The sequence below is a fragment of the Acanthisitta chloris genome, unplaced genomic scaffold, assembly GCF_000695815.1.
Source record: "Acanthisitta chloris isolate BGI_N310 unplaced genomic scaffold, ASM69581v1 scaffold13880, whole genome shotgun sequence".
Lineage (NCBI taxonomy): Eukaryota > Metazoa > Chordata > Aves > Passeriformes > Acanthisittidae > Acanthisitta > Acanthisitta chloris.
The window spans coordinates 1,576-2,139 of NW_008651175.1; the positions used below are offsets into that span (position 1 = coordinate 1,576).

At 40.6% G+C, this 564-nt stretch overlaps 1 protein-coding gene across 1 annotated transcript in view; it reads right to left on the minus strand.

Annotated features, from left to right (window-relative positions):
• Positions 1 to 222: 222 nt before the first annotated feature.
• Positions 223 to 564, minus strand: part of CKAP2 (cytoskeleton associated protein 2) — a gene marked incomplete at its 5' end in the record, with an annotated part of 8,051 nt that continues 7,709 nt past the window's right edge. The window contains one exon of the mRNA XM_009072114.1: positions 223 to 460. Coding sequence (XP_009070362.1) covers positions 223 to 460 — 238 coding nt within the window. The remainder of the gene's footprint in view (positions 461 to 564) is intronic.

The following is a 564-nucleotide window of genomic DNA, read 5'->3' on the forward strand; positions in this document are numbered from 1 at the left end:
CATGAAGACAGATATTTATAAGTACTAAACTAGAATAGACTTATCACACTTATGAAAAAGCAGAAACTCCAAAAAAGTTTATTATTCAGACAGTCATATTTCACCTTAAGCCACCCACACATTTTAGACGGAGCCTCTCTAAAGCTGCTAAAACCGACTACTACTCAACCCTCCTTAAAAAGTATCCAACCTTTAACCACTGTGTGGCCATAACACTACTTTCTACTCGTCTATTTCAGCGCTTGTTTCTCGGAGGGCATTGCTCTGTTCGTGGATAAACACAGTGGCTTTTGATTCCAAGTCTCCCAGCTGTTCAAATGAAGTGGCAGATGGATCTTGATCATTAGAAGCATCAGATGCCTTGCACACCTTCTCCCGAATGCGTTGAGAATATCGCAAAGGGGTTACAATGTTCAGCTCTTTAGCACTGCACTCCTTTGCCTCATGATGCATCTTTACACTTCAGGAAAGAAAAAAGAAAATCACTAAACACAGGCACACCTCACACAAAGTGCCTCTATAGCATCTACCATAAACAGCAAGTCATGATTCCTATTCAACTCT